General features: G+C 42.7%; 1 protein-coding gene across 3 annotated transcripts; it reads left to right on the top strand.

The window, feature by feature from the left end:
* Positions 1-349: 349 nt before the first annotated feature.
* SNAPC3 (small nuclear RNA activating complex polypeptide 3) lies at positions 350-27029 on the top strand. Of its 3 annotated transcripts, XR_007767835.1 has the most exons (10): positions 350-570; positions 7530-7607; positions 8847-8931; positions 10828-10932; positions 11461-11610; positions 19514-19596; positions 20557-20721; positions 21776-21883; positions 24252-24586; positions 24685-27029. XR_007767835.1 is itself a non-coding variant. In XM_050913718.1 (9 exons), the coding sequence occupies exons 1-9, from the start codon at positions 350-352 to the stop codon at positions 24397-24399; spliced, it is 1143 nt and encodes a 380-aa protein (XP_050769675.1). In that variant the 3' UTR covers positions 24400-27029. The 3 variants fall into 3 exon arrangements, 2 of the variants coding, with proteins under 2 accessions (XP_050769675.1, XP_050769676.1); XM_050913718.1 differs by having other exon boundaries at positions 24252-27029; XM_050913719.1 differs by lacking the exon at positions 350-570 and adding an exon at positions 5150-5232 and having other exon boundaries at positions 24252-27029.
* Positions 27030-27808: the final 779 nt, after the last annotated feature.

The raw sequence follows: 27808 nt of genomic DNA, 5'->3' as shown, positions 1-27808 counted from the left end.
CCCGGCACCCGCTCGCAGCGTCCCTCCCTTCGTTCCCCGCAGACGCCAGCCGCTCAGGCCGTACCGTCTCCTCGGGCGGCAGCCTTCCCGCCACTCCTCCCCCTCAGATCACCCAGCAGGCACCGACAGCGCTCCAGCCAGCGACGAGCGCCTGACGACGGCCTCGGCAACCTCCCTCCAGCCCGGACGCCCGCCTTCAGGGACCCGCCGCGGGAGGGGCCCGTCGCTCCCCGGGCCCGCCCTCAGGGCCGCGGAGCCTGAGGCGACCGTGACGCGTTTCCGCGGCGGCCGTTAACGGTCGTCGCGGCGGACTACAGGCCCCAGCGGGCCGCGCGCGGGCCCGGCGGCCATGGCGGCGGTCGAGGCGGCGGGGGCTGCGCCCGACTACGAGGCGGCGGAGCTGTACACCCGCGTCTTCCGCGTGGGTGCCCTTGGCCGCTGCTGGCGGCAGCAGCTGGGGCCGGCCGACCTCTCGCTGGCGGCGGAGGCGGCGGCCGAGGCGGACGCGGCCGTAGCGGCGGAGCTGGGCTGCGCGGCGGAGACGGCGGCCGAGCTGCGGGCCGTGTGCAGGTGGCCGCGGGGCCGGCGGCGGGCGGGGGGGGGCGGCCCGCGGAGCCCCGCCGAGACCCGGGGCTCCCGCCGGGGCTGTGCGGTGGTGTGCGGGTCGGGGCCCGCCCGACGCTGCTTAGGCCAAGGAAGGGCTGAAAGCGCCGGCTTTCTCCAGGCGGGGATTTGCGGCCCCAGTCCTAGCGGGAAGCTTTCGGCCTCGCTCGGTGCTGGTGCAGGGGAGGCCGCCCCGGGCCGGGGGTAGTAGGTGCTGTCGCTGAGACGCTGCACCGGTTCCTCAAGAGAGGCGGGAGGTGCCCGGGCAAAACCACTTCTGAACAGTCTTTTCCGGGTCTGTGCCATGTGGGTTTTTTATCTCCCGAGTAAATATGCAGGAGAAACATCGTTGTTCTAGAGGGCAATGCTCCACTGGTGGAAACTTTATGTTGTGGCCTTGAATTCATGAACAAACAGTTCAGTGCTTAACGAGTTACTTAAGTAAATGCTTAGCAACATATTACTCGTTAGGTAAAACTTAAAGTATCTGAACGCGTACGTGGTGTTAGGAGGCCCCAGCTGCAAAGCGAAAGGCATACCTTATATGAAGAAAAAGAGCTAGGCATCTGTTTGTGCTAACATCATTTAGATGAGTTCTGGTAACTGACAACATACATTAACTGTTGAGCTTGTCTGGGTCCTTAGCCTCTACTAACTGTTTCTGTCAGGGCTGGTGGTGAAGTCAAAGCTATGCAAGTGCTTCTTTGTCGGGGGACAGTGCTGTTTGCCCAAGCAGCCTAGGTGGCACTGGGGCTGTGAAAGAAAAAATGTTCTAGTTTTGCACTTGTAACTTCACTCATATTTGTGGACCAGTGAATTGAAAACTAGTGTTGAAAGAAGAAAAGAACCATCTAGGGGTTGAAGCAGCAGGATCTAACGTGCTAAAGCTGGAAGGCTTTCAGGTCATGTGAATAATGAGAATAATCTCTGACCTGTAGAAAAGGCCTGATTTCAGGTGGTAATTTCTGCAGAAAGCATCACAGTTGATTATTTGGCTGTAGCTCATCAGTAAGGAAGACATGCTAGAGTTCTGTTGCTATCTGTATAGCCTTCTGCAAGTTCCGTCCTTCAGTTACTGTTTCCTCAAAGGTGCAGCAGTATTTAAGAGCTATTTCAAATGCAAGATGGAGGTTGTTCACTTTCATGCACTGAACAGAATGAACATAGTCTCAGAAGTGATGCAGAAGGTGTAATTTGGTAAATGTAGCTAGAATTGCACTATACATTGAGCTCTCCTTGATGGCTTTTTCTTCAGTGCCCTGCATGCAAGATGCATATAAAAAAATGCAGGTGATGTGTCATGAGCATGTCCTTCTAATGTTTTCAGAGTTATACCCCAAATTATGGGGATGACATGACAGCAAAAACAACATTAGCAACGTTATTTGAGATAAAGTCATTAACTGGACAAAGTTCATTTGTAATTATTGTTTGTTTAAATGATGATGGTACCTCAGAGGAAGGAGGAAGAGGAAGGTAGGTTGCTTTAGTAAAAGGCAAGGAACAAACAGAGAATAGGAGTAGGAGCCCAGGAGCATGGAGTTCAATATCTGAGCCAAAATATACCTGCGTGAGTGTTGTGCGTAGTGGTTAGAGCTTAGTAAGCCATTCAGAAATCAAGACTTTTAGGGGCATTTTTAATCAGGAAGAAATCAACACTTACTGAATTATATCTTGCCTTGCCAACAGAGAAGAAATTTGCCAGGCATTCTTACTTTTTCTAATGCTAGCTTAACTAAAGCAATACTTCACTTCAGCTGTCATAGTTCTGGTGACTGGGATAATTTTTTACCATTACTAGGCTTAGTAAAAATAGAGGCTGATGTTAGTATTAAAAACAGTTCATGTATTCTGGTGTGGCAGCAACTGTGGGAATTATTCTGTAAGCTTTCCCAGTGCAGATCTAGTCTCTGCTCCTACGCCGTGGCTTATTCTCTGCAGTGACCATGTTGCTTAAGCCTGTCTATTGCTATTTTCACTTGAATTCCAAGCAGATTTTCTATGCTTTGTTTATTTTTCCCTTCATTCATTCTGCTTTTTCTTCAGTTTTGCTTTCTTCCATGTACGACTGCTACATTTCATCTGCTGTCTGCGTTTGCTGATGTTACAGAGCAGTGCTGTCTGCTGCTGAGAGTGCTGTGGAAAGTAGTGCTGTGTAGTGAAAAGGTTTGGGAAAGAAAAAACAGACAGGCAGTCCGTGACGGGGAGAGAACAGATCATCTGGCAGCTGCTTGTTGGCTTTGCAGGAGAATGAAGATAAACCTGCACATCCTGGTGTGACCTTTCCCCTGTGCAGGCTGGAAATCCCAATCCCTAATCTCCATGTGCTTTTGCTTTTAAATTAAATAGTCCTAGCCTCTTGGGTCTCACCTTAACATTGGCCAACCTCAAATCGCTACCTCTGATCACTTTCACTCGCCTGCTCTGAGCTGTTTGTATTCCTTCCTTGAGAAGAGATGAAAACATTGGACTACACCAAGATCTGTTTTATGGTGTCTTGGAGTCACATTTATTATTGGTGTAAATATAGTTTTCTAGGCGCTGAAAGGAACACATCCTGGATATAAACACAGATTTTTCTGACTGTGAACTACTTGTAAAGGAACTTCTGGCAAGTTAAGGAGGTTTTCTTTGGGTAGAAGAGAGATGGGAAGATGTGGATACTCCTCCTATTACTATTTTTAAAAATAGATATAGGAGAAGAGAATCTTTCATAGACTCAGGATGAGGTTTTTCAATATCCGTGGTTAAATCTTTATTAGAATATAGTGACATAGTGTATGTATAAGTATTCTTGAAGATTTAGAGTATTCTGGTGAGGAGAAATGGTATAATGTTTAAATGCCGTTTAACTCTGTGCATCTCGGTGTGTTATGGTTGGTTGGTTTTTTTTTTTTTAATTCTAATTTCTTCCTGTAATACATTCCTGCAAACAGAATGCAGGAAAAAAAATTCCATCTTCATTCACTTGAATTTGACTCAGTAAGCATGCTTTGCATACTGTTCAACTTGCATGTAGACAATTGTTGTAGAGATAGCTTGGGTTTTCATCAGATTTTAAACCAGTATAAAGTGGTGTCCTTAGCTGGGAGATTCCATCAGTAGTTCTCTTAAATAACCAAAGTGTCGGGAGGGTAAAGTTTTAAGTTTTATTCAAATGCCTTAGTGGTCTGTGAGCAAAGAGGTTTGCCTTGGGATTCATTATTGGTGTTTGAGCGATTGAAGTGCTTGAATGTTGGAGATGCTAAGTTATGTTATTCTGTTTTGCCTTCTGAGCGATTTGTTGTGTACATGTAGGGCAGGCTAAGACTCAAAGTAATGTGGATTTTAGGTAGGTCAAGGGAGGTGAGGCTTACAGGTACCTTATTCCACTTCAGCCCTAATTCACCTTCTTGTTTTATTAGAAGGGGTAGTTGTAAATATCTCTAGGGACTTGTTATAAAGCTGTATTAAGCTAGCATTAGCGTGTTAACGTATTAGTATTTAGCGTCTTGTAGTATTAGTGTCTCAAAGGTGATGAAAGTACTGCCCTTAAAATATATACAATATAAAGAGTAATATAAACACTGTATCTGCTTACTACGAAAGTATCAGGCAAAATACTAAAGCATCTTCTAATTTCTAAAACTGAGAAAGCTTGTTGTGCTGCCAGCATATTCTGAGAAAAGTAGAGTCACAGTTATTAAAGGCTTCACTGATAGTCTATTTCCATATAGAAATTTTCACATGCTTCGGCCTCTTTATTTCTAGTCGCCTTAAAAATATCTTTCTAGGGGACCTAAATTTCATATAACACTTTACGTGTTTTTTTCAAGTGAGACTTCAACTGTTGTTCCTCGTCACTCTCCTACAGTTCACCTCGGTGTCCATGAAACAGTATGGCCAGCGTTTTCCCCTCTACCATAACTGAGTGCACTGAGTGTATTTGTCGGGCATGCAGGGAATATTCTGTGTGGGGACACGGTGGAATCCCATGCTTGTGGCTGTCCAGAGCGAGGTGTGCCTGGTGCAAACTTTGTATTGCCTGCACTTTGGCCTGTTAGGTGTATGACACTGACTACTTAGCCTTAATTTCTGGAGGGATTAGCATATACTTTCCATTTGTAAAGCCTGGTTTCCTCAGGACCATGGACCAAATATTAATGATGCGGTTCCACTGGCTGCAGTGGAGTTACCCAGGAGGAGCTCCAGTGCGGCCTGTGTAAAAGGCCATACAGCAAAGCCTGTCAAGGCTTCAGTGCATGTAATACAATGACATATGTCATGAATTATTAGACTGATTCAAAATACTGAAAAATGTGCTCTGCGTGTAACATTCCTTTAGAAATTGGGGGTTTCTGACTTTCCCAGGCCTGAGAAATGGCAGTATCTGGGCTTACAACGGTCCACGGAACTTGTCAGGGATTCAGTGGCAGTTTCTCTTTGTACTAGCTATGTTTCTGTCCTTACAAGGAAAAAGAGGAAGCAGCTTACATGCCAGCTATTGTACATGGTGTCTGCTTGGAGCTGCTTTCTGGGGAATGTTAGTTTTTTTCCTGCAGCAGGTGATTAGTGGGCATGGTGTGGATACCACAACCAGAGATCCCTGGCCTGGAGCTGTGGGAGGAAAGGAAAGCACAAGTATTGTTGGTGAGTGCTGACATTGTATGTATGCATAGAAGCGAAATGGGAAACTGTCACCTTTGATGCAGGTGAGACTTCACAATGGTAGGTAATAGACATTTTCAGATGCTGCAAATAACACGTGTGGTGTGTGAAGAACAAAATACACAGTCATTCCTTCAAAATGGCAGGTCTTCAAGTGACTCGGGGCTTTTTGGTGAATGGGGTCACTGATCCATGTGCAGGAAGACTTAGATAAATATGGTGGTAGATAAATATATGGTCATGCTGGTGGGATGTCGATTCCACAGAAGGGTCAGTTGTGAGTTGCTCTACCTGTCAGGGGCTATACATTACTTCATTACATGTGCTATTCATAACACTAATCCATGCTGAATGGAGAACAGCCCCATCTAAAAGGCTAATGTTTGCTCTGTGTTCTCCAGAGCGCTGTTCTCCTCCTTTCTGTTAGTTAAATTACTGTTCCTCAGCAGTGGTGCAGTCTGCACTTGATACAGGACTCACTCAGTTGTCTCTGCTTCCACTTCCTCAAGTGGGAATCCAAGGATAAGATTGGTTCTGTTTCCAGGAGGTTGTAACTAATTGCTGCATAGTTTCTTTTAAAACGGTACTTCTGAAAGAATCTCCTTTTCTCAGTAACTTAAAAGAACAATTTTCTGTTTGGGATGAAATCTGTAAGACAGGAAGGTTAAAACTCTTTGTGCGCTGCTGGATGGTAAGAAACTATCTAAACAATAGCAAATTCAAATTATCTTCAATACAGAGTCACTTTATTGGGTCGTCAGAACTAGGCAACTACCCACAACCCAAATTTTGTCTCTGTTTTGCTTATTGTTAGCTGGTGCCAGTTGATTCCAGACTTCTATTTCTCAATTACTGTATATTCCTACGCAGTTCCACTCTAAAGGCTTATTCATTACTGCAGTGATAGTATTACCTAGCTCACTATTGTTGACATGGGGAACATTATAAGATTGTGGGGAACATTATAAGATTATAATGAAAAAGAATGTAGTCAAATCATAATTTATGTTGAGAATAAATGATACACTCAAAAAATTTTTCCTGAACTTCACCAATGGTTTATTTGTCCCATAAAGAGATGGGTTTGCACAAGAGTTTGCTGGGATTAAAACTGCACGTGGACTTAGGCAGTGCTATAAGCCCTGCCTTTATGTAGTCTGCAAACAGTAGAGAGACAAAAGAGATCACGTCTGATTCAAAGTGTATCATACTTCTCTGCTTGAAATAATATTTTCTCAGACTATTTTTAAGTTGGATAAATTTTTTTTGTGATTAATACAAAATTATTACTGTCTTTGAGTCAGCATTATTCTGTTTGTTTCTAAAAAGATAATTGATACTGTTATAGTGTCTAATCTGAAGCCTTTAGATGGATCATTTGCTCTGTTTGTGGAATGATGTGGGGGAACCTTATGTTACAAAACTGTGGCAGGGGAGCAGATATGGTATCCCACAGGATTCATTTTTTTGTGGCGTGTTTATGAGAAATGCCATCCTCATTTATGTTACGAAAACCTAACGTTTGTATGATCAGTTTAAATCATTGCTGCAGCCAAAAGCAGTTCCACTTTTCCTTCCCACGTTCTGCGGTGATTTGCACTACAGCAAAAAACTGTGGTTAGCTATACTTTGGATTCTGTGCAAACACAAGAAGAGCGAGGGTGGAAAGGGTCTGAGGATGGAAAGAAGGATACAGGGAAGAGTGGACCTGTCACTTCTGGCAGAAGTGTTGTCTTGTTTCCAGTGGAAGAAAAGTGGCATAAATTAATGCCTTAATACAGCAATGACAGCTCATGTAAATGTGGTGGCTTGCCCATGTTTATACCTGAGGGAGGGGTGTTAGCTTTACCATACAGGTTGAGGTTCATGACTCCTTTTGGTTGAATCTGTTTGCCATATATCATCAGAAAGTCAGAGTGGGTGGATGAGATTTGAAAAAGTCAAGTGGCATTTTTAGTTTATAATAAGTATTGGACACACATTTTGAACGAGGCTTGTTAAACCTCTCTAGGCAGCTATGCTCCATTAGGCAGAATGCAAAATAAAGGTAAAATTTACCCAGTATCTGTGAAAGCCAGATATAAAGTCCAGGACTCTTTGTCTTCTGGTTCTTTATCTTAACAACCATACTGCCCTTTTGCCCTGACTTATGCTATACAAGCTATATCTTGTTTATTCACATTTTGCTGTCTTTGTTCCTTTTAAGAATAGCTTAACTGATTTTCATTATGAAGTAAGTATCAAAAAATGTATAATAGTTATTTTCTTTATTGTCCTAGCATTGATATGTTAATGTCTTCTGATAAAGAAAAGGACCCAGATGTTATTCCTGAAGACAGCAGTCTGCTAACTCTTCGGTATGTCGTTACAGTACACTCACAGTACCCTGATATAGGGTGGGGTGGAAAACAAGCACAAAAGCATGGCTGGCTGCTTGTTCCCTTTCCAGGCAATGGTGTACTTTCTGAAGCAGTGTCCAGAAATACTCTAAGGGCAGAAACACCAGTTTATGATAGGATAATTGGTATGAGCCTTCTGCTTGAATGTTACTTAGGAATTTTTTATTAAGATATACAGAATATGCCATCTTTCTTATTGGAAGAACTTAGGACTTCTGGACCTAAGTACTTCTGAACTAGTGCCTGAATTTGGAGTGTGCAGGCATCTTCTCGTAATCATCTGCAGGAGGTTTCTCCAAGGCCTTGTGAAATAAATCTGTAGCTCTGACCTCTGGTAACCCACAGTCACATTGTAACAGCCAAAGTGTAAGTACTGAAGTTGTAGCCAGATACCTCTTTATCTGAACCCACTCTTTATAGAATTCATTGATACTACTGGTGCATTTCAGAGGTTGAGCAATATATGTTAAGTTTCTGTCAGTTAGTGAACTTTGAACTCATACTTGGCCAGTTCAGGCCTTTGCTGTACTTGAAATTCAGTTTGCATAGTACTATTGTAAAGAAACGTATTAAGGTGGTGATCAGTGTTAAGTCTGACTGTTACTGAAAGCCTTCAGGAAGGTCTGGAGGGTAAATAGACTTGTCCCGGAAGTTAAAAAGGATTTGGTGTTCGTGCAGTGGTTAAATACATGTATTTTAGTAGATATTCTATGTATGATACTCTTCCTTCTACAAATGGTACTGAAGTTTTTTAGAAAAGTAGCTATGTCATGGGGTTGAGAATATTTGTGGTTTTTTTCTTGTTTTTTGCTTGAACATGAATTGAATTTCTCTGAAGTGGGAGGGATACTTGAAACAGCTTCCTCAAAGGTAGCAAAATATTCTTTCTAGGAGAGGCTCTTCAGACAACATTTTGCTGTTTTTTCTCCTAAGTGTAAAACTGCCCACAAACAAGGTGTAATTCGCACATAAGGGGAAAGAAAAACGCAAGCTGAAATCCACAAGCTGGCCTATGTACTACCAGGTTTTATGGGAGTCAGGAGACAAGTATTATAAGTTAGTCTGTTATACTAAGACAGCCAGAAATCCTGCTCTTTGAAAGCTGCACTGTAATAGCTCATGTTGTTTAAAAATATACCTAGAGATTCTGCATGGAAGTTGTTGAATGAAATTTTGTCCTGTGTTCCTGCCCCTCAGAGTTAGAAAGAAGGCATTAGAGAGGAGAGAAGAAACAATTATCGTGGATCGGGCTTGCAGACAAGAAACTCTTGCCTATGAGATGGTAAGTTCCCTGTCATCTTGTAGGATCTCAAGACAGTTCAGCGCAGCCAAAATCCAACTTCTGGTTGCTTTTTTTTCCCATCACTGAATCTCTGTACACTGTAAATGTTTGCAGATATGAGTTTGCAGGTAATGATTAAGATTAAAGACATTTTATAGAAAGACAGGACAGTAACTCTGCTCTTACAGTTTGTTAGTACCAAATGTAGGAAGGAGGAACTCCAGCTCATTACCACTGTATGACTGCTTTTATTTGGTTACTACTAAAGCATTGTGTAGGGGATCAAGTGTACTGAGCATCACATGAACTTATCGTAGAGCTAGACAAAATACATAATATTTTTGCTCCTGGAGTCCTGTGTTGGAATCTAACCTTTAACGTGTAAATGATTGTGATCTAGTTTCTGTAGGGCTGAAAGAGGAAGACAGTAGGAGCGTGGTAGCAGTAATCTCCTAATTCTGAGCTTTGTAACCCAAGTTTCTCAGCCATTCTGAGCTGTCGGGAACCATGAGTGTAGTGATCAGCCCTTCAAAAGCCATCCTGGAATTCCTTTAACTATGCTTAGTACCTCTTTTTTAAGATTTCTTCACAACCATTAAAGTCCTGAACAGGAAAACTTAAGTTCTTAAATTTTGCAGTGCTGGAGTCCATGGCTTGAACAAGCAAGCCATAAACTACTGTAAAAGTTAGGAACGGAGAGGTAGTGAGGAAGGAGCCTCACTTGTGACTTGAGGTTTCCTGGTCTGTCGTGGGTGATCTTGTTTCAACTGTCCAGAGGCCCAGGCACATGATGTAAACATCATGCATCAGCTGAGATGCAACAACTGTGTTGGGCTCTCAGCCTAGGGCATATCTGAGAAAATACTTGTAATAGAAATCTTCATAAAGGATTTCAGTGAGTGGTGTCTTATTTCTGTTTCTGAAGAACAAGCACGTGGTCAGCTTCTGCATCCTTTAAGCAAGCTGTGGTAACTGGTTTGTGTGTCAGAGCTGGTTGGGACCACGGTGTCCTAGAGCAGGATGAGAGCAATAGGAAACGTGAGTTTGGAATGTGTCACATGAAGAAGGGAGATGCAAGGGATAGAGCTCAAGTATCTCTGAACTGAAGTGTGTCACAGCAGTACATGCTCCTGTTATTAAATCTCAAGAACACTTTGTCCTGGTGGGAAGTATTTGTGCAGTCAGTATTCTCTCTTGATTTGTTGAAAAAGGAGCAAACTGACTGCCACAGAAAAGTGCCCTCCCTTATTCTCACAGCTGGGCTATGTCTTAAACACAAAGTAGGATGGAAACATGGAAATGCTTTCACTTCTTTTCTAAAACATAGTAGTGTGGCAAGGGCAGTGCTGGATTTTGGTTTTGGATTTTGGAGAAATTGAGACCTCCAGCTATGTCAAGCTTCCCTAATAAGAGGAAGTGTTGCACTAATTTTTATTTTCATATACTTCATCCTATGGCTAGTTTCTAGGTCAGTCTTTCTCAAGTTGAGGGTTGCAATCCCCCTTTACATGTGAAAGCATTCAAAGAGCATTTCAAAACATTAAGTGACAGAAGTTGGTAGCAGCTGGGTTCCATGAGGGCAGAGTGGCAGCAGGCTTTAAGTCCTTTATGCAGGGCCTCTCAGTAGCCAAGGAGTAGCCACCTATCTCATAATTGCTGAAAGCACCTCAGCTTCTCCAGAGCTGAGGAATGACGGAAAATGCTTGAAATCAGTAATTACAGCAGTTTTTCACCTTTCCATCTTGGAGGAAGTAGGCTGTTATCAGTTCAGAAGGCTGCACAGTAAAAAATGAGTTACAGTTAGAACAGCTTTTCTCAGACTTATCCAGGGGCTGTGATGTATAAGTGGTTGCCAATATAACATATATATATATATATGTATCTTTATTTTTCCAGGAGTCACATGCAATTGGAAAGAGGCCAGACAATCCAACAGATCTAGTTGAGGAGGGAGAACTACTTTTAACTCTGAACATCTTCTATCCTGTCATATTTCAGAAGGTTGGTACTAATTTCTCTAGGTTGTATTCCAATGTCTCTTCCGTACGCAGGTAATATCTTGCTTTCCCAAGCAGTTACAATCAGTGAGTACACTGAGGGAGCATGGTAAACCCTTCAACTGTGGGAACTTCTTAAGGCTTTTTCAGAATCTGGGTTTCATTCTGTTAGTGGTTTACAGAAGGAAATTTTTACAATAATTACTCAGCAGTTAATTGATTTCACAGAAAGCTCAAAATCGGAAATTAAATACATGAAAACTTAAGTACTCTTTCTGGATTTGGGATAAGTGTGCTCAGACTTTCTATCTTCCCTGCACTTTCCGGTGGGGAATGTGACTTTTGAAGTTTCTGAATAAAACTAATAAATGGCAGCCATAGGAGAGGCTGAGGCAACATGCTGTTTAAAATCTTGTACAGAGACGTGATGTGCCATATGCTGCCATTAAAGACCTCAAGCTGTCAACTGAAGAGCAGTACTGATGCTGACAAGTGACTTTTATTTGAAGCTTGTATGCTGTTTTCTTTGTAGCATAAAGATCACAAACCCTATCAGACAGTCCTTGTACTGGGCAGCAAGAAGCTCACTGAGCTGAGAGATTCTATTTCCTGCGTCAGTGACCTCCAGATAGGTGGTGAGTTCAGCAGTCAGCCAGATCAAGCACCAGAGCACATCAGCAAGGTAAAACCTTCTATGTGGAACCCTCTACATGTGTAGGAGCTTTGAAAACATACAGGACAGAGGGAGGCAAGAGTTTTGTTCTGTTGTTTTTTCTTCAGCACTAAATTCAGCTGCATTGGTTCTCCCTGTGGGTTGCACTGCAAGTAGATACTTCCTGGTGGCTGACCTGTTTTGTGCAATGTCAAGAAAAACATAATTAATGCTACCTCTGGGAAGTAGTAACACTGGCAAGTAGTAACACTGGCAGTGAGTTCTTGCATGGATGTATCCCTGTGGACTGACTTTACTGTGATCTATATTCTAAAACACCAGAGGTAATAGAAAGCTAAATGTAGACCATCCCCCTCTGAACTTACGTGCTTTGGTGTTTGCAACTGGGTGCTGATCAAAAGTAGGAATGAAGATTATTCCCTTCTCCCACAATTGCCAGGCGTTCTCTGGGGATGTGCAAAAGGGATCAATAAAGTAAAAGTACTCTAATTGAAAATACTGAGATTGCATCATTTTGATAATATATTATATCACATATAATATCTATGTCCTATTACAGAACAGTTCAGGTTGGAAGGGACTTCTGGAGGTCATCTGGTCCAACCCCCCTGCTCAAGCAAGGCCACCTATAGCCAGTTGCCCAGGAGTGTGTCCAGGTGGCTTCTGGATATCTCCAAGGATGGAGATTCCACAGCCTCCCTGGGCAACCTGTGCCAGTGCTTGGTCACCCTCACAACCAAAAGGGTTTCCTGATGCTCAGAGGGCCCTCCTGTGTTTCAGTTTGTGCCCATTGCCTTTTGTGCTGTCACTGGACACCACTGAAAAGAGCCTGGCTGCGTCCTCTTTGCACCCTCCCTAGAGGTATTTGTATATGTTAATAAGATCCCCCTGAACCTTCTCTTCTCCAGGCTGAACAGTCCCAGCTCTCTCAGCCTCCCCTCATAGGAGAGATGCTCCAGTCCCTTCATCTTTGTGGCACTTGTGGGACTCTCTCTCCAGTATGTCCATGTCTCTCTTGTACTGAGGAGCTTAGAACTGGACACAGGGCTCCAGGTGTGGCCTCACCAGTGCTGAGTAGAGGGGAAGGATCACCTCCCTCAATCTGCTGGCAATACTTTGTCTAATGCAGTACAGGATCCCATTTGCCTTCTCTGCTGCAAGGGCACATTGCTGGCTCATGGTCAACTTGGTGTCCACCAGGACCCCCAGGACCTTTTCTGCCAAGCTGCTTTCCAGCTGAGGGGCCCCCAGCCTATAGTGGTGCATGGGGTTGTTCCCTCCCAGGTGCAAGACCTTGCACTGCTCCTTGCTGAACTTCATGAAGTTCCTGTTGGCCCATTTCCCCAGCTTGTCGAGGTCCCTCGGGGTGGCAGCACGATCATCTGATATATCAGCCGCTCCTCCCAGTTTTGTGTCAGCAGCAAACTTGCTGAGGGTACGCTCTGCCTCATCATCTAGATCATTAATGAAGATGTTAAACAGAACTGGATCCTGTATTGACCCCTGCAGTATTCCGCTAGTTACTGACCTCCAACTAGGCTTTGTTCCACTGATTATCACCCTTGGGGCCCAGCTGTTCTGCCAATATTATATATTAATAATATAGTGTATTATCAATATAATATAAACCAAATAATATATGATATACAATCTGAGAGAAACCAGAGCATGTTATATATTTGTATAAATAATAGTGAAAATGTGGCACATTCTTGTTTAAGGAGACTGAAAGACATCGCAGATACTAGTCTTTTCATTTATGTAAAGTAAATGGAAGAGTCTTTCTGCCACTATCTAGTAAAGCACTAGCTGATTAGTTCTGAGACCAGAGAGTTCTGAGACTGTCCTCCTGGGCAGGCAGAGGAGTCATGTGAGGCTGTCATGGCCTCAACAGGGTTGAGATTAGGCTTCCTCACATCAATAATTTCCCCAAAGTAAGTGCATGCCACCATGCCTAGCCTCCCAGCAGGAGCTGTTAATGAGTGGTGTGCATTCATTCTATTTGTTTTCTTCAAGCATGGTTCTGAATTTACAACTTGCATTGAAGTATAGGCTCAGTGTGTGCTAAGTCTTCACAATAAAATTTGCATGTTGCTTCAGCGGACAGGTAATCAGCCGTCAGTGGGGTACAATTTTCTTCCTTTCAGTCTAGCACGGAAGTGGCACCATGACCTGCCAGAAGTACGTTAGCTTTTCCAAATAGAGAAGATAACTTCTGACTAATTTAAGGATCTTAGAGACTGATTTAAATCAGAATGGTGCTCTGAGAGTCTGCAGGAAAGAGGCTGTGTAAGTTAGCTATTGATGCCAGCTTTCGCTTCTCTTGAAGTGCAGTTAGAGTACACAGGCTGAGTGAAAGGATCAAGTTGCTGCTCTCATTGGTGAAGTAAACAAGTGTAGCTTGTCAGCTGATACAGAGAGAGCAAGAGAGACTTTTTGGATTTTATTGACATAAATACGCCTAACTTCTCTTTCATTCCCACTGCTTTTGGGTTTTGTGATTTTATTCTTTGCTTTTTCTTCATTGGACAATGATTAATGCGACGAAATTTAACAAGTCCAAATGCTGGATTCTGCACCTAGGATGGCATAATGCCGGGCACAAGTATAAATTGGGAGAGGAGTGGCTGGAGAGCAGCCCTGCAGAAAGGGATCTGGGGGTGCTGGTTGACAGCAGGCTCAATATGAGTCAGCAGCGTGCCCTGGCAGCCAAGAGGGCAACCCGCATCCTGGGGTGCATCAAGCACAGTATAACTAACCGGTCAAAAGAGGTGATTATCCCGCTGTACTTAGCGTTGGTGTGGCCTTACCTTGAGTATTGTGTGCAGCTCTGGGCCCCAGAATTTAAGAAGGATATGAAGGTCCTTGAATGCATCCGGAGGAGGGCAACAAAGCTGGTGAAAGGGCTGGAAGGCATGTCCTATGAGGAGTGGCTGAGGACTTTGGGTTCATCTAGTTTGGAGAAAAGGAGGCTGAGGGACGACATTGCTCGCTACAGCCTCCTGAGGAGGGGAAGTGGAGAGGGAGGTGCTGATCTTTTCTCCTGGGTATCCAGTGACAGGATGCGTGAGAATGGTTCAAAGCTGCGTCAGGGGAGGTTTAGACTGGACATTAAGAAGCATTTCTTTACCGAGAGGGTGGTCAAACACTAGGACAGGCTTCCTAGAGAGGTAGTCAATGCCCCATGGCTGTCAGTGTTTAAGAGGCATTTGGACAATTCCCTTAATAACATGCTTTAACTTTTGGTTAGCCCTGAATTGGTCAGGCGGTTGGACTAGATGATCGTTGTAGGCGCCCTCCAACTGAAATATTCTGTTCTATTGTATTCTGTGCCTTTTGGCACAGATTTGGCTGATTGGTTTGGTTTGGTTTTTTTGTAAACAAACGCCTTAGTCAAACCAACATCAGGGGGATGTTTAAGAGAACTGGGCAATATTGAGGTATTTTATTCCACAGATATGGATACTCTTACCAAGGATTCTGGATCTTTTATGTGGTTACTACTACTGTTGGGATTCCCTGGAGAAACATCATAGGGCATCCCTGCTTGCGAACTGAAGGATAATGCAAAGTCTGGGAGGAGGGAATGTCTGAGTCATCCCTCTGGCCAGCATTAATCAGGAAAGACCTGACTCAAATTCCCGAGAAGTGTATAAGCGTGGCTCCCTTGGCCTTCTGTTCACTGTGACACACAGCTGTTTTCTGAAGTTTGGAGCAGCTTTAAAGGACTGGCTAACTCAACTCAGAACTGCTGTGACCCAAGTTGGTAAGGAGTTGCCAAAGCATGGCAGTACTTACACTTCATGGTTGGAGAGCCAGGGAGGGTGACAGTAACAGAACCAAAACAAATTGTCTGAATGTAAAACACATTCCTACTGCTGTGCCTTTGTGCAGGTCATCTCCAGTCAGGAGTCCCATCTCTGGCCCCAGTGTCTGCATTTCCTGTCTTTTGACACCTTAGAGTTAATAGCTCAAAGAGACCTCTGGGCAAAAATGAGCATTCGTTCTCTGTTAATAAAGACACATAAGATTAGTCTGGGGATCCAGAGTGCCTAGGTGTCCATGGTTTTCACATTTGATTCTTACTTAGTCTGCTTATGGCTCTGTACCCAGCTTGTAAAATAATTCATGTTCGCTTCTTGTCTCCACTCTTTCTCTGCCTTTTCTTTTCCACTGTAGGCTCTTGTAGGTCATAGGCTGCCTCCCAACAGACATGTAAAAAGTTCTTCAGGATTCTGTTACTTAATGAGCAGTGAGCAACTCCCAAGTTATAGAACCGGAGTAAGCCAGTCACCATGTTAATCATGGAAAGGAACCAAGCTCCTTGAAGCTACAGTCCCCACTCATTATCTGTCTGACCTGCCTGCACAAGCATCTGTTGATGAATAAATATAACTTCTACTTATCTGAGAGCTGGGACACAGTGTAATTAGAGGTGTAAAGGTTGAGACCACTTCATTGTGATAAAACTATGTGTTGATGCATATTGGAGAGATAATTATCAAAATGCTCTTAAGGCCCATGAAAGAAGGATTCCTTGCAGTTTTCTATATACTTGAAGAAAATAGAGGATTTAAATAGGCTTTATGCAATACCTGAATGCCAGTGTAAAATTGCAGATAAAGTTTTTTTGTTGAAAGGTCATGAGACACTGCTTTTCTTCAAAGTGCAATTGAAAATATGGAAAAAATCGTATGCTGTAACTTACAGATCAACTGTGTGTGTATACAGTGTATCTTAGCATCACTTGTATGTGTTGTAGCTGTGCACAGTTGCATATATAGCATATGCAGAATGGCTTCCTAAGCAGTATATGCAGAATGGCTCCCTAAGCAGTAGTCAGTACAGAAGTGTTCCACTCTGAAATGGTTTGAGAGGGTTTAGTCTGTGTCCTTCAACCTCGCCTCACTTCCAGTAATGAATGCTGTGCAAGGTAGCTGACTCATTTTCCCCAGCCCAGGATAGACTTGCATGTTAGCTGTATTGCTCTTGCAACAAAGGTGATTTTGCTGAAGAAAAATAATAGCAAAAAAAAAAAGATAATAAAGTACCTGAACAATATGGTTCCTGGCTTGCTGTGTGGTTTTGATCTGAGGCATCTCCCTGCTTCAAGATCCACTCCAGAACTGTCTCCTGCTTCTTGTAACTGTTTCTTAAGCCCTGTAAATATGTTGTGAACAGTTTGATAATATACACTGCTGTCTGGCCTCAGTCTTTAAGGAGTTATAGCACAAACCAAAACAACACCCTCTTATATGCCAGAAAGAACTTGGAAGAGCACAATTTAAAGGTAAAAAAGTTATAAGGATAAAAAGGCACAACGTTTCTTGGTCGTCTTCTCTCTGCCTAAGTAACTTGTTTATATAAAGGCTGTTTTAAGAGCAACAACAGAAGATGGAAATTATGGGAAGCAGATGTATGACTTAATTAAACAATTACTCCTTTCTTAGATGTTAAATGACACTTGTATCTAAATAAAAAGTTTGTATGTTTCTTCCCTCTCTTAATTTTGGTTGTATAGATAGATTGTGTAAATCTGTTCCATTTCTTTCGCCTATTGTATTTTAAGTTGCAAAACCACACACAATATTTTATATAGAATCATAGAATATCTCGAGTTGGAAGGGACCTATAAGGATCATTGAGTCCAACTCCCTGCTCCTCGCAGGACTACCTAGAACTAAACCGTATGACTAAGAGCATCATCCAGATGCTCCTTGAACTCTGACAGGATTGGTGCTGTGACCACTTCCCTGGGGAGCCTGTTCCAGTGACCGACCACCCTCTCAGTGAAGAACCTTTTCCTAATGTCCCATCTGAACTTCCCCTGACGCACCTTCATGCCATTTCCTCGTGTCCTATCGCTGGTCACCAGAGAGAGGAGATCAGCACCTCCCCCTCCGCTCCTCCCCTTGAGGAAGTTGTAGACTGTGATGAGGGCACCCCTCAGCCTTCTCTTCTCCAAGCTGAACAAGCCAGGTGACCTCAGCTGCTCCTCCTAGGTCCTGCCCTTGAGGCCTTTCACCATCTTGGTCACTCTCCTCTGGACACACTCTAACAGTTTGATGTCCTTCTTATAATGAGGCACCCGAAACTGCACAGATTACTCGAGGTGGGGCCGCACCAGTACAGTGTAGAGCGGGACAATCACCTCCCTCGACCGGCTAGGGATGCTGTGCTTGATGCACCCCAGGACCCTTTTGGCTGCCAGGGCATGCTGTTGACTCATATTCAACTTGCCACAAACCCAACCCCCCAGATCTCTTTCTGCAGGGCTGCTCTTCAGCCTCTTGTCCCCCAGTTTGTAACAATACAATATATCTCTAATTTTTAGCTTTAGGAGAGAACAGCTCTCTGAATGTTGTGCAAGCAGTCTGGATAGATAAACAGAACGATACTTGATTGTGCTATTTCAACAAGATGTTTTCCTGTTCTTATTTATTTTGTTCCTTCTCAAGGAGATGCTTGCAGCTGGAGTCTGCTTTTTTATGGATGGATATGATTTTACCTAAATAGTTCTGTAGTCCTGCTGCAGAATTTATTGTATGTGTAATGGGGGCTCATGGGTTAGCTCAGTTTCTGGAGATGATTCGGAATCTGGTGACTCTTGAACTGCTGGTATGAGTACCATAAATTGTTAATTATCTTTGATAGAGAAGACTGGTACAAATGGCCTGTCTGCATGTGACAGACTTCGTAATTAAGGGGGAATTTTGAAGGATGCTAGATTTTCTTCTGAGCCCCCAGAAGTGAGATGGTTGGACCTTCCAAAATTGCATGTCTGTCTTGTTTATATAGATGTGACCAGGGACTGCTCCCATGTGGTTGTTGCGTGTGTGTGTGTGCACGCGCGCGCACATGTGCAGCAGACAGGACTGCAACAATTCTCTGTCATTTCAGCAAAAAGTATTTTGTGGTGTGGTCTGTCCTGATCAGGTATGCTGGGTCTGGCTGGGATGGAGTTAACTTTCCTCACAGCAGCCCGTGTAGTGTGGTGCTTTCCATTTTTGGCTAGGCAGGGTTGATAACGCACCAGTGTTTTGGCTATTGCTGAGCAGTGCTTGCACAGCCTCAGGGCTGTCTCTCCAGGTCCCCCCAAGGCCAGTGGGCTGGGGGTGGGCAAGAGGCCGGGACAGGATGTAGCTGGGACATCTGACCCAAACTGGCCAAAGGAATATCCCATGCCATAGGACATTGTGCTCAGCAATAAGAGCTGGAGGAAAGGACGAGGGGGGCCATTCATGGTTAAGGCATTTGCCTTCCAAAGCAACCACTATGTGTGCTGAGGCACTGCTTCCCAGGAAGTGGTTGGACGTTGCCTGCTAGTGTGAAGTAGAGAATAAATCTCTTTTTGCTTTGCTTCTGCGTGCGGCCTTTGCTTTTCTCATTAAACTGCCATTATCCCAACCCATGAGCTTGCCTGTCTTATTTTCTTTCCCTTGACCTGTTGAGGAGGGGGAGTGAGCAGCTGGGTGGGGGGTCTGGCAGCCAGCCAAGGTCAACCCACTACGTCTTGCTAATTTTTTTAAATATTATTTTCGTCTTTTTTTAAGTCAATGCTGTGCAGTTACTTAATTTGTGCAATTTGTGCAATGATGCTTGTGTTCTTGTTCTGTGTTTTTGTAGAAATCCATAACTGCTATGATGGGGATAGAAATAACAGAAGAACACTAAAATAACCTGTAATGGCTTGAGAATAATATCAGCAGAGCAACTGCATAGCCTGCAATCATATAAGCCTTGTTGTCACATCAGCACCTAAAACCAGTGCAAAGCTTTTCTTAGAAACCTGTAGAATGAGGTCTCTTAATATAATTTAGATACCTAAAGTGCTTGTTTTTTGACATGTTCTTGTTTAAGGTGTTTAATCTCTCATAACACTAATGCAGACTTATCGCTCTCTCTCTCTCAGGATCTCTACAAATCTGCTTTCTTTTATTTTGAAGGCATCTTTTATAATGATAAAAGATACCCAGAATGCAGAGATCTGAGCAGGTACAGTATTTGTAGACGTTGACTAAGGAAAACCTTAAGGGACAGGAAATTTATTTCATTTTGTTTATGATTTGTGGTGTTTTAAAGACTGGAATGTCTAGTGTATGAAGCTAGAATGGACTTTTCTTGCTATCTTTTCATGTTGAATTGATTTTTACATAGAAGTTTAACTTTATTTGCTATATTTATTCCTTCCATTCACTTCCCTTCTGAAAAGGGGATGAATGCATTTTTTTCCCTGCAAATCCTGTTTTGCTCTGTTGGGATGGGATTGCTGTGGAAGGTGACAGGTGCCAGTCTGTACTGGCTTTTTCAGTGCCCTTCCTAGTTGTGATGACCACCAAAAGACTTGCCTATGAGGTAGAAGATGGGTCAGAAAGACAACAAGCGCAGCTGTGTCAAGTCAGTTGTTCTGCTCAGTCTTGAAAATATGCTGAATGCCTTCATGGTAAAATCAACAAGGGGACTGTGTAACTGTTGAGAAAAGAAATCTGAGATGACATTGCCAAGAGTCTCAGGTATTTCTTGTTTCGAACTACAGCTCACACTGGTGGAGCACAAGTCATATCCATTTAAACTCTACAGAGTAGTTTATTTTAAGGAAGTATGGGCTTGCTGACACACTAATGAGATTTAGGAGATCAAGATGTTAAAATGGATGGTATGGAAGAGCTGAGAGTTTGGACTCTGTTCTTTTTATGCAAGACTGGGTGTATGACTTCAGAGAAATTAATTATTTTGCTCCTCCTCTTTCCATCCGTGAGCAACAGTGCACAGTTCTGTGGGGTTGTGGTATTGCTGTGAAATTACCTTAAATTATTACAAAATGTTGTGAGCTGTTTTGATTTCCATCTTTTTAACTGTGTCCCAGTGAAGAGTTTTGCATGTCCCCCAGGGCCTTCCTTTTCCGTACATTCACAGTTTATAGCATTGCTATGCTGTTGACCTTTCTGTTTTCAGAACAATTATTGAGTGGTCAGAATCTCATGACAGAGGCTATGGAAATCTTCAGTCTGTTAAAATGGAGGACTACACATTTAATGATTTGTCCCTCAAAATTGGCTTTCCATACCTTTTCTGCCACCAGGGGAACTGTGAGCACATCATTATCATCACAGATATAAGGTAAGTTACTGCTCTTCGGGAGTCCTTAGGCAGTTGAAAGCAAGCCTTCTGTGGACAAACTTCAGACATTAAATGCTGAATATTTGTTAGACTAACTTTAAGGTTACTCTGCTGCCTTCTGCAGGGCTCATTTAAGATTTTATTCCATGTACATGTGACTACCTCTGCAAGGAAGGAAGTAATCTCCCTTGCATTTGTTTTTTTAAATGATTTGTCTGCATAAAAAGATTGCGTTCTAACTAGCATGGCATGACTGTGGTATGGGAGGAATGGCACCCACGGTGAAAAGCTCTTTCTATGCAGAGCCAATGTGTGGCAGATTTACATACTGATTCTGGAGCACCAGGGAGCAGAATGCTGTTAGTGGCTCTGGCTGGAGTCAGCTGGACTTGCTAGTTTAGACTCGGTGCTAAGGGGCAGGAACTGAAAAGAGAACAGCGGAGTGGAAATAGGGTGCTGAGGTGGATAGGCAAGGGAGAGGAGGAGGAGTTGATAGTGGCTGTGAGGTGGCAACCCCATCAACAGCAGAACTATTGTATATGCTATACTCAGTGCATAACGGGTAGAGAGAGCACCCCTCTGATTGTCTGTGGTGGGTGACAGATCATTTTCAGTTCCCAGAAGCCTGAGGTACCTAAGCATTGTTAATAAATGGTGCCTCCCAAGAGGAATACAACCCAAAGAAGGGCATAGATGTTGCAAGTAGATGATCTCAGGATTACGAGCGTCTAAACATTCACCTGGTGATGTTTTTGCCTATTTGTCTATGTAGGAGATAAAAGCTTTGAAAAGACCATCTAAAGCAGATAGTCTGAAGACTTCTGAGTTCCTACACAAACTGAATTTACTCCTGACCGTAAATCCATGGATGGTGCAACTAGCAGTCTATCTCCAGGTCTTAATCTGTGTTAAGAAATGGTGAACAGAAGTCTAGTCATAGTTTACACAGGAATTTAAGTCATGCCTTATCTTCAATGTCCATGCTTATGTTCAGATAAATTCCAATGTGGCTGAGTCTTTATTGTATTTTATGTATTAATTTATTTCCCTCAAGGCTCATTCATCACGATGACTGCCTGGACAGGAACCTCTATCCCTTGCTAGTCAAGAAACACTGGTTATGTACCAGAAAATGCTTTGTGTGCAAAATGTATACAGCCAGGTACACTACATTCTTGATCCTTTTAAGTTGTCTTCTTAAATAAGTCTTTCTAGGTGCTGCTACTAACTTAAAAAAAAAAAAAAATCAAAGCTCTGTATGTATTTGATAAGGTGTGTGAATAATCTTCATGTAAGTTGTCGTGGTTTAACCCCAGCTGGCAGCTAAGCACCACGCAGCCGCTCGCTCACTGCCCCCCCACCCCTGGGATGGGGGAGAGAATCAGGGAAAAAAAAAACCTCGTGAGTTGAGATAAAGACAGTTTAATAGGACAGAACGGAATGAAAAACAATGATAATGATAATATGACAATAGCGATACTAAAAGAATTAAACTATACAAAGCAAGTGGTGCACAATGCAATTGCTCACCACTCGTTGACCAATGCCCAGTTAGTTCCCGAGCCGCGAACCCCCCTCCCAGTTAACTCCCCCCAGTTTATATACTGGGCATGATGTCATATGGTATGGAATAGCTCTTTGGCCACTTTGGGTCAGCTGTCCTGGCGGTGTCCCCTCCCAGCTTCTTGTGCCCCTCCAGCCTTCTTGCTGGCTGGGCACGAGAAGCTGAAAAATCCTTGACTTCGTATAAACACTACTTAGCAACAGCTAAAAACATCAGTGTGTTATCAACATTATTTTCCTACTAAATCCAAAACACAGCACTATACCAGCTACTAGGAAGAAAATTAACTCTGTCCTAGCCGAAACCAGGACACAAGTATTCTGAAATCTTACTTCTTCAGGCAGTTGTCCTCTCTCTACCCAGGAAGAGGTCTCCTACAGGTAGTGTTCGTTTGGAGATGATGATTCAGGATGATCAAAAGAACTGAAATGATGAAGAGGTTAATTATTTGGCTCAGGTTCTTTTGCATACATAGAGCTCAGCTCTTGATGAGTTACTTTTGAAAATCTTACTTTTGGGGGAAAATGCTGCATTTTTCCCCTATGACAAGACATGTGATTCAAATTCATTTGCCAGAAGTCGTACAGAGCTTTCATTAAATCTAGCATCGAAGTAGAGGGAAGTATGGATCTGTCCAACTTTAATATAGTAAAATCTAGAGATTTTTAGAAGGCATGTAGCTTTCCCCATAGGTAAACTCCAAAGCTCTACCTGAAAACTCTGTGCTGTGGAGCTGTACTTGAAGGAACTTTTTGTGATGCACAGATTTTCTGCAGTTGAGAGAGCAGAATGTGAATTCAGTGCTCTTTATACACTTTAGTGCTGTTTACTTAGACGTGAGAAAGCCTTTCAATAGACACAGTAGAAATTTCTCTAAAGGAGTTCTACAGACTAGGCTAGGCTTCCTGATTTTACAGATCTGAATGATTTATTTACAAAAACGCCCACTGCCCTTGTTTTCCCCCAGGGCAGCTTACACTGTCAGCCTCAGTTTGACAGCAGCTGTGTCCTTGTTATCTTGCTTGTTTGGCCTTAGACTTCTCTGGAATCAGGCAAAGAGCCAATTCCCCTTGTGATGGGAGCCGATCCTAGTGTTCCTAGCAGAGCCCCTAGGATGCCTTCACAAGTGGCTGTAATCTGTGAGGCGTTTGGCCATAAGGGGAGGTGGAGCCAAAGGGTCAATATGGGGGAAAGATGGGATGGGGAGGGCATTACCAGAGGTGATGTAAATGCATTAAATTAAAACCAGGATTAAGCACTAAGCTATAGTGGGGAGATGCTAAACCATGGATAGCAGAGCTGCTTTGGCTGGCTGTCCTGCGTGTTCTAATCTGTGCAGATAGCATCTTTAATCACTAGAGGCCTTGAGCTGTCATGGCCTCTGGGTGCTACCATAAATTAATTGCTTGGCGACATGGCAGGCCCTCCTTGTACTGGCAGCTGTGTTCATGCTAACTTCAGTGCTTGCTGGAGTGCGCAGCAGTCCTGTCCTTGTCTGGCCTGCATCATCCAGGCCCTTCTTCTAGACTCGTAAATGGATTTGGTTATTACTCAGAGGAGTTTGGGTCAGTCACGTGTCTGCTCTGTATCACAGTTTCTTACCTTAAGGAAAAACAGATTTATCTTTTATGACTTATGGCCATAGGGTGGACAGAAGATTCCTGTTAATTTTTTTTAATTTTTTTTTTTGATTATGCACTATACCAGCCACACAGGTTTGAGGAGTTCCTCAGGAAATGCTGCTGTAGCAGTGTAAGATAGCAGCTGGGATTGACAATGAATGGGTGTGGAGTTTGGAAAAGAGCTGTATGCATGGGGTGGGAGATATGCAATATAGGTAGTACCTGGTCAGTATAACATTGCTGATGTTTGTTGCTGCCATCCCCAACTCTAAGTAAAATGTTGAGATGTTTGTCATAAATGTGTTGGACTCGCATGGAAAACACTTGTATTTTGTAACCTGCAGGTGGGTAACCAACAAAGACAGTTTGGCACCAGAGGATCCTTGTTTCTTCTGTGATGTTTGTTTTCGGATGCTCCATTATGATGCGGAAGGCAATAAACTGGGGGAGTTTCTTGCATATCCTTATGTCGATCCTGGGATTTTCAACTGAAACTGACATGAGCCAGAATGAATTCAATGAACTACACTGGTGAATCTGTTGCTCTGGCTGTTCAAACCACTAGACAGCTTGAGTTTTGAGCATACTCCTGGGTTTTGCGTTAGGCTTTTAATCCTCTGTCCTGAGGTAGAAGGAGTCCTTTGCACTTGAAGTCTTTCCAATGTGCTTTTCTGAGTAAGTAAGTATGATTTTAAAAGGTAAGTTAGCATGGAAAAATATGCTGAGACATGTATTTTAATCAGTTACATTTTTTAATACACTTCAAAAACAATACAGTAGTTTGGAGACTATGGACTCTAAAAACATGGATGTTTCAAGAGAGAATACCTTGCAAAAGTAGCCGTGATTTCGAGAAGTTCTGTGCATCCAAGGCTCTGTTAACCTCAAAGGATGATAACGTGGTCTTTGGGCATCTTACGTTGAAAACTCTGGCAGTTGTCATCTCTGAACAAGGGCGGATAGCAGTGAATTTGTGGGGAGGAGAACGCGTTCTGAGAGAGAAGCTCAGAGTGAACTTGTGAACTTCTAAGGTCTTTCCTGCAAACAGCGGGATGCTTGCATCTGTAAGCTGCTGCTGTCCTTGCGTTCTGACTCTGAGGACTGATTCCATGAAGAGTAAACTACATTTCACCGATTACTGAATTGTAGCCTGCCTTTCAAATAACTTTGTTAACTGTTTACAGTGCATGCAGTTTTAACTGTTCATAAAGTAGTGTTCATTGTGCACTTCTTTTTTTAGTATCATTCTGTTATTGTAAGTATTGTTGTTTTTTGTTAAAACGTGACCAATTTGTACTTGCTAGACTGATGTTAAGTTGAAACTCTGCTTGCCAAGACAGAATATACTTATCTAGTGCCTTGCTTTTTAAAGTCATCTGGAATTCAGAGGATTTTAGTGGAGATCTTTGCTGCTTAGGAAAGCTAGTAGCGCTAATTGCTTTTCTTTTGAAAGCTTCAGCTAGTTCTCAAAAAAAGCCTAGTTCTGGTTGGTGTAAAAGACAGCCGACTCTGATAACCTGCATACAGAAATGTATTTGACAAATTTAATTCTATTCAGGTCCTGTGGCTGCAGATTCTGCAAATGCTTACTTGATTATCTTAGATGTCTTGCAACAAAAGTATCTTAAGTGTTTGCAGGACTCCATTCATCACTCACATATCTGACTGCTTTCCGGTGGTGTATTAGGTCATGTGAATATAAATCTGTGCTTTTTTTAGGACAAAAAAAGGGTGATTTTTTTTTTTTGTTCTTCTAAGTCAGCCAGCTGTTGGCCTGTGTATTTTGAAAACAGAGTAGTGAACCAAGCACTTGTAACAGCAGGTGGTGATAATTCTCTTACCCTTCAGGAATCTGCAGGAGTGGGAGTGCCCTTCCTGCCACAACTGTCACCAGTTAAACTGCTCGGGCTGGACTGCTTTGTGGTGCTGTAGCAGCTGCTTTAAAGATCCCCTGCAATACAACTCTGGCTGCAATTTCAGTATTTGCCTCTTAAGTTCCTACTCTTCATCTTTCCCCAACCTCGTTCTCTTTCAGCTGTCTCCTGGTAACATACAGGCTTCCCAATCCTCTTCAGTATTGGAACTGAGATGATGTAGACAGCTGACATAATTTCTAAAGATATTGTTGGCTTGTTTGATAGCCTCTTATGGTGAATTCTAAGGCAGCAATCAGTAGGTTTTGTGTATGTGTTGGTTTTTTTTTTTCCTTTCTTTAGCAGTAGGGAGAAGGGAGTGGCCAAAATGTGAATTTATTCTTTCATTAAACTAATTCTGCCTCGGTATGCTGTCTTTCACCCAACCCATTTACCTTCTTTCCAGTAAAAAGTTATGGTCAAATATATTTCAAAATTGCTCTCCGTGCAGATTAAGAAATTTTGCTAGGGCCAGTCTCATACTTCCAATAAGGCAAAGAGAAGCTGGCCACAATCTGGGTGTGGGAGTTGAGTGCATCCTGTGCTTAACTACAAAACAGAGAAGAACTCATATTAGAGGCTGCTATTTGTGTGTTCTGGTTCTATTTCATATTGAATGATTCAACTTAAATGACAAATGGAACAAAAAGGTTACACTAAATTATAGTTTTTAAAGATGTTTTACTTCCCATTACAGGGACATCCCTGACACAGGACAGCCGAGTCTGGTCTTGATTTAATGTGTCTTTCTGAATGAAGTCCTCTGAGTGAAATCCAGCATTGCACCCAGCTGCCCATTCGTAGTTAAATTTCTATGACACCAGCTGGATATTTGTGGTTTGGCTACTTGTTAAATGCTGTTAGTGTTTCAGTGATCAAAACGTCCAAGCAGATTTATTACTTCATGATGAAAAATGAGAAAATATTTTTTTTAATAATCCCTTGTCTGTGTGTTTGGTATTTATGTCTTTTTTTCTTTCTTTTTTTTTTTTTTTAAGTGAGACAATCAGCAATTTTTTCTTATAAATCCCTTGTTATAATAAACTGGATATAAGGATATGGAGCTTGGAGATGATTTGAGTTATATTTAAATGAAAATTTAAGGGCCCTGCCTGCTGACATGTGAAGACTTGTGTCTGTACTTACCAGGGGAAGCGAAAAGGCTGGAGTATTAAAAACTGTAGTTGAATCTGTTGAATCTAAAAAGCATTAACCTGAATCTGTGGTTGGCTTTTTACTTTGATCTTTTTTAAACGCTTAGTGATTTGGCAGTATGAACCTTTATAACTTATTTCAAACTTCCAAAAGGTCTTGGAGATTCTTTCCCTGTTGTCCCAAAAATCAGGATTCTTTTACCCGGTGTGCAAAAAAGCTGATTAACACACAGAGTCGAGATATTTGTTTATTTCATGTCTGTGCAGAGACGGGTGCTAGGTGGTAACTCCACAAAGCTAGCACACCGGTTAACACACGGTAAAGCATGTGCAGAAACACTTTTGAGGGTGAAAGTGGAAGTTGTTTTAGTTTCCTAAGGCAATAAAATACATCTCGTGACTAGCTGTATGTAGAAATATGCAAAATCCAGTGTACAGTGACTACCTGTATTTGGAAGCCGAATGAGAATGCTGCTGTCTGATGGTCTAGCTGGATGGCCATGTTAGTCTCTCCCCTTAACAGCAGTCTGTTGTGAAATGCTAGAGGTTGCTGAAACTCAAGATCTGTGGAGGCCAAACATCGTGGCCATCTGCCAAGGACAATTCCATACTGGGAGCTGCCATGGCTATTCGTCTTCTGGGTTTAACTTGAGGTACTGTCTTCAAGGTCTGAAAGCTATTCAGTTTTGGTATATAAACACTTTCCATTTCATTACACAAGTACATGCTCATTATGCACATGAAAAGCTTTGCAAGCAATTTTAGCATTTAGTAACTACTTGCATGTGTTTACCTTTGTGTGGGAGACTGTTGTATTCAAAACCCTAACTATAT

This window comes from Gymnogyps californianus, chromosome Z, assembly GCF_018139145.2.
Source record: "Gymnogyps californianus isolate 813 chromosome Z, ASM1813914v2, whole genome shotgun sequence".
Taxonomy (NCBI): Eukaryota; Metazoa; Chordata; class Aves; order Accipitriformes; family Cathartidae; genus Gymnogyps; species Gymnogyps californianus.
Note: the sequence above shows the minus strand (reverse complement) of the source record. Positions and strands in the feature narration are given on the sequence as shown.